At 39.9% G+C, this 2,949-nt stretch overlaps 1 protein-coding gene across 1 annotated transcript; it reads left to right on the top strand.

The window, feature by feature from the left end:
• The first annotated feature begins 7 nt into the window (after positions 1-7).
• LOC18017562 (IAA-amino acid hydrolase ILR1-like 3) lies at positions 8-2,047 on the top strand. The gene is made up of 5 exons (XM_006401557.2): positions 8-257; positions 335-460; positions 930-1,229; positions 1,315-1,452; positions 1,599-2,047. Exons 1-5 carry the CDS (start codon positions 237-239, stop codon positions 1,971-1,973), a joined length of 960 nt encoding a protein of 319 aa, XP_006401620.1. The 5' UTR covers positions 8-236; the 3' UTR covers positions 1,974-2,047.
• Positions 2,048-2,949: the final 902 nt, after the last annotated feature.

Here is a 2,949-nt window from a genome sequence, read left to right as displayed (position 1 = left end):
GAGAGTATCCGCGTCAATTGCTAAACGAAGCTCAGGGTGATAAAGACTGGTTGGTCTCAGTGAGAAGACGAATCCATGAGAACCCAGAACTCCTTTACGAGTTACACGAGACTAGTGCCCTGATTCGTCGCGAGCTTGACGAGTTAAGTGTTTCCTACTCTTTCCCGGTAGCGAAAACCGGGATTGTAGCTCAAATCGGGTCGGGTTCTCCTCCGTTTGTTGCTCTCCGGGCCGACATGGACGCTCTCGCCTTGCAAGTAAACTCGATATTTCTCCTCCTTATTTTTTCTGTTAGTTTCTCAGATTCTGAAGATTGAGTTTTGGTGCGTTGCAGGAACTGGTTGAGTGGGATCATAAGAGCAAAATCGACGGCAAAATGCATGCTTGTGGGCATGATTCACATACCACTATGCTTCTCGGAGCTGCCAAATTGCTTAGCAAACGCAAACATGAGCTCAATGTAAGCCTTTTCTACTTCATTCTCTGGTTTGGTTGGAAGTAAATGTGTTGTGAATTCGAATTAGCTTAGCAAACGAAAACTTGAGCTCAATGTAGGCTTTCTGTTTTCTTCTCTGGTTTGGTTGAAGTAAACTGTGCTGTGAGTTTGTGGAATTAACTTAGAGAACGCAAACATAATAGGTCATATATGTATAATCAGTTTGTTGTTTGCTACAAAAAGGATAAATCTTGTAGTGTTCATGCTCTAAAAATCTGTGAAATTGTCTGTAGTGTTTGAATACAAAAGGATGAATCTTGCATTGTCTGTAGTGTTCATGTTCTAAAATCTTAGTAATTGGAAACGTTTTCGGTTTGATTTGGAGTGTCTTGCAGCTGTAATTGTGTTTGCTTGGTTCTAGAAAGGGTTTAGTCTATCTTTATGTCTTGTTAGGTTTTTGTGAATGAGAAATCCTCCTTGCATTATTGAAAAGGGAACAGTGAGGCTTCTTTTCCAACCAGCAGAAGAAGGTGGTGCTGGGGCTTTACAGATGATAAAAGAAGGTGCTTTGGGTGAATCTGAAGCAATATTTGGGATGCATGTTCATCTTAGCTTACCTACAGGGGAATTATCAACAATCTCGGGTCCTGCTATGGCAGCCACCAGCGTCTTCAGTGTAAGAATTAGTGGAAAATTATCGGGTTCTTGCGTTGATCCAGTGTTGGCTGCATCGTCTACCATCTTAGCATTGCAACATATAATCTCCAGAGAAACAGATCCTCTCTTAAGCTACGTACGTCGTATACTTTTCTTATCTCAGTATTTGCAAGATCAAACCTAAGTCTTCTGATGCTACAAGTTACTTGTTTTGGTTTTAGGTGCTGTCTGTTACATTTATGAAAAGCGGAAGCGGAGCTTCTGAGCTTGATGTGATTCCACCGTATGTAGAATTTGGAGGAACTTTGAGGAGTCTTACAACCGATGGCATGAACTGGTTACGACACAGGTTCAAAGAGGTAGGTACTCGTTGGTTTCAAACAACCTTTTAATATCTTAATCTTATCTCTTGTTACTCTGTTCTAGTAAAGCTTAATCCTTTGCTATAGTTTACAAGTTATCTATCTTCAGTTTGATTTTCGAGCTAACCCGATTTTGGCAACAGGTGGTTGAAGGAGAAGCTGAAGTACATAGATGCAACGCGGATATAGACATGCATGAAGAAGATCATCCAATGTATCCAGCAACTGTGAACGATCCCAAGCTACATGAACATGCTGAGAAGGTTTTGAAGCTCTTGGTTGGAGCGGAGAAGGTGAAACCGGGTAAGAAGGTAATGGCCGGTGAGGATTTTGCCTTCTATCAACAAAGAATACCCGGTTACTTGTTAGGACTCGGTATCAAGAACGAAGAGATCGGTTCTGTGCATTCGGTTCATTCTCCTTATTTCTTCCTTGACGAGAATGTTCTTCCCATTGGATCAGCATTGTTTGCTGCATTAGCCGAGATGTATTTACAAGACCATCAGAAATCAAACTAAGTTTGGATATTGAGGAATAAAAAAAGACAAAGCTTAGATTTTAAATCTCTTAGAGCATCTTTAACGCGGTTTTTTTAGGGTATTTAACAGAAACTTATTAATAAACAAAAGAGCCATCGTTTCTTATTTGACAAAGACGTCTCCTATTGGGGGACTTTTGAAGACGTTTATTCTCACACATGGCGAGATTTTATTGGTTAAAAATTGGAGAGAAAGTTTTTTTTTTTTTGTCATCTCATTTTTTTCCCTTTTATTTCTCCACTGCTCTCTTTTCTCCGACGAAATCGGGGCATCAGGGGTGGGAGATAACGGTGTTGTGGTTCAGAGCAAATCTAGCGATGAAATCGGGAAAATGAGAGATACCGACGATGCGATCTCGCTACTGGAAAATCAACTGGTGACATCTTCTTCACAGCTTCTCATGGTCCTCTCACCTTGATTCAGGGAGCTGTCTCCAAAGGAGCTGGTACGATCTCTTTCTCTCTTGGAAATTTTCGAGATCCTTAGCTACTAGCTAGTGCTGATTTGAATCGTAACCGAGACTCCTCTGCTCTCTTTACTATTGTCTGATCATAGAGAATTTGAAATATCCTTTGACTTGTTCCCCACATTTTTGATTAAATGCAATTACCCTGAAGCTTGAAACTTTGATGTCATTCTTTTGTTACGCTTATGCTGTGGCTCTTTGAATCTGTTTCCTAAGATGAAGTTTGCAAACTCAGTTTCTTCTCTAGATTGATTGAATACTGTGGCTCTTTGAACACTAAACTTGATTGCAGTTTGCCTGGATGGAACATTACCTGGTTATCATCTACACCGCGGTTCTGGATAAGGGGCTAACCGCTGGCTCATCCAACTTGATGTATACATATATTATATATATAATCTAACTCTTATGAATGCTATTTTATTTGTATATTCGCTCAAAAATGCTAATGAGTTTTGATTATGTAAGATTCTTAGAAAATTTCTTTTA

Source organism: Eutrema salsugineum, unplaced genomic scaffold (assembly GCF_000478725.1).
Source record: "Eutrema salsugineum unplaced genomic scaffold, Eutsalg1_0 scaffold_2, whole genome shotgun sequence".
NCBI classification, from domain to species: domain Eukaryota; kingdom Viridiplantae; phylum Streptophyta; class Magnoliopsida; order Brassicales; family Brassicaceae; genus Eutrema; species Eutrema salsugineum.
This window is presented reverse-complemented; position numbering and strand designations above follow the sequence as displayed.

Bases quoted from the DNA above. Each gene is read 5' to 3' on its own strand.
- LOC18017562 (XM_006401557.2), top strand. From the start codon at position 237: ATGGACGCTCTCGCCTTGCAA. The intron at 258-334 runs GTAAACTCGATA...GGTGCGTTGCAG, and splicing joins TGGACGCTCTCGCCTTGCAA to GAACTGGTTGAGTGGGATCA. The intron at 1,230-1,314 runs GTACGTCGTATA...TTTTGGTTTTAG, and splicing joins CAGATCCTCTCTTAAGCTAC to GTGCTGTCTGTTACATTTAT.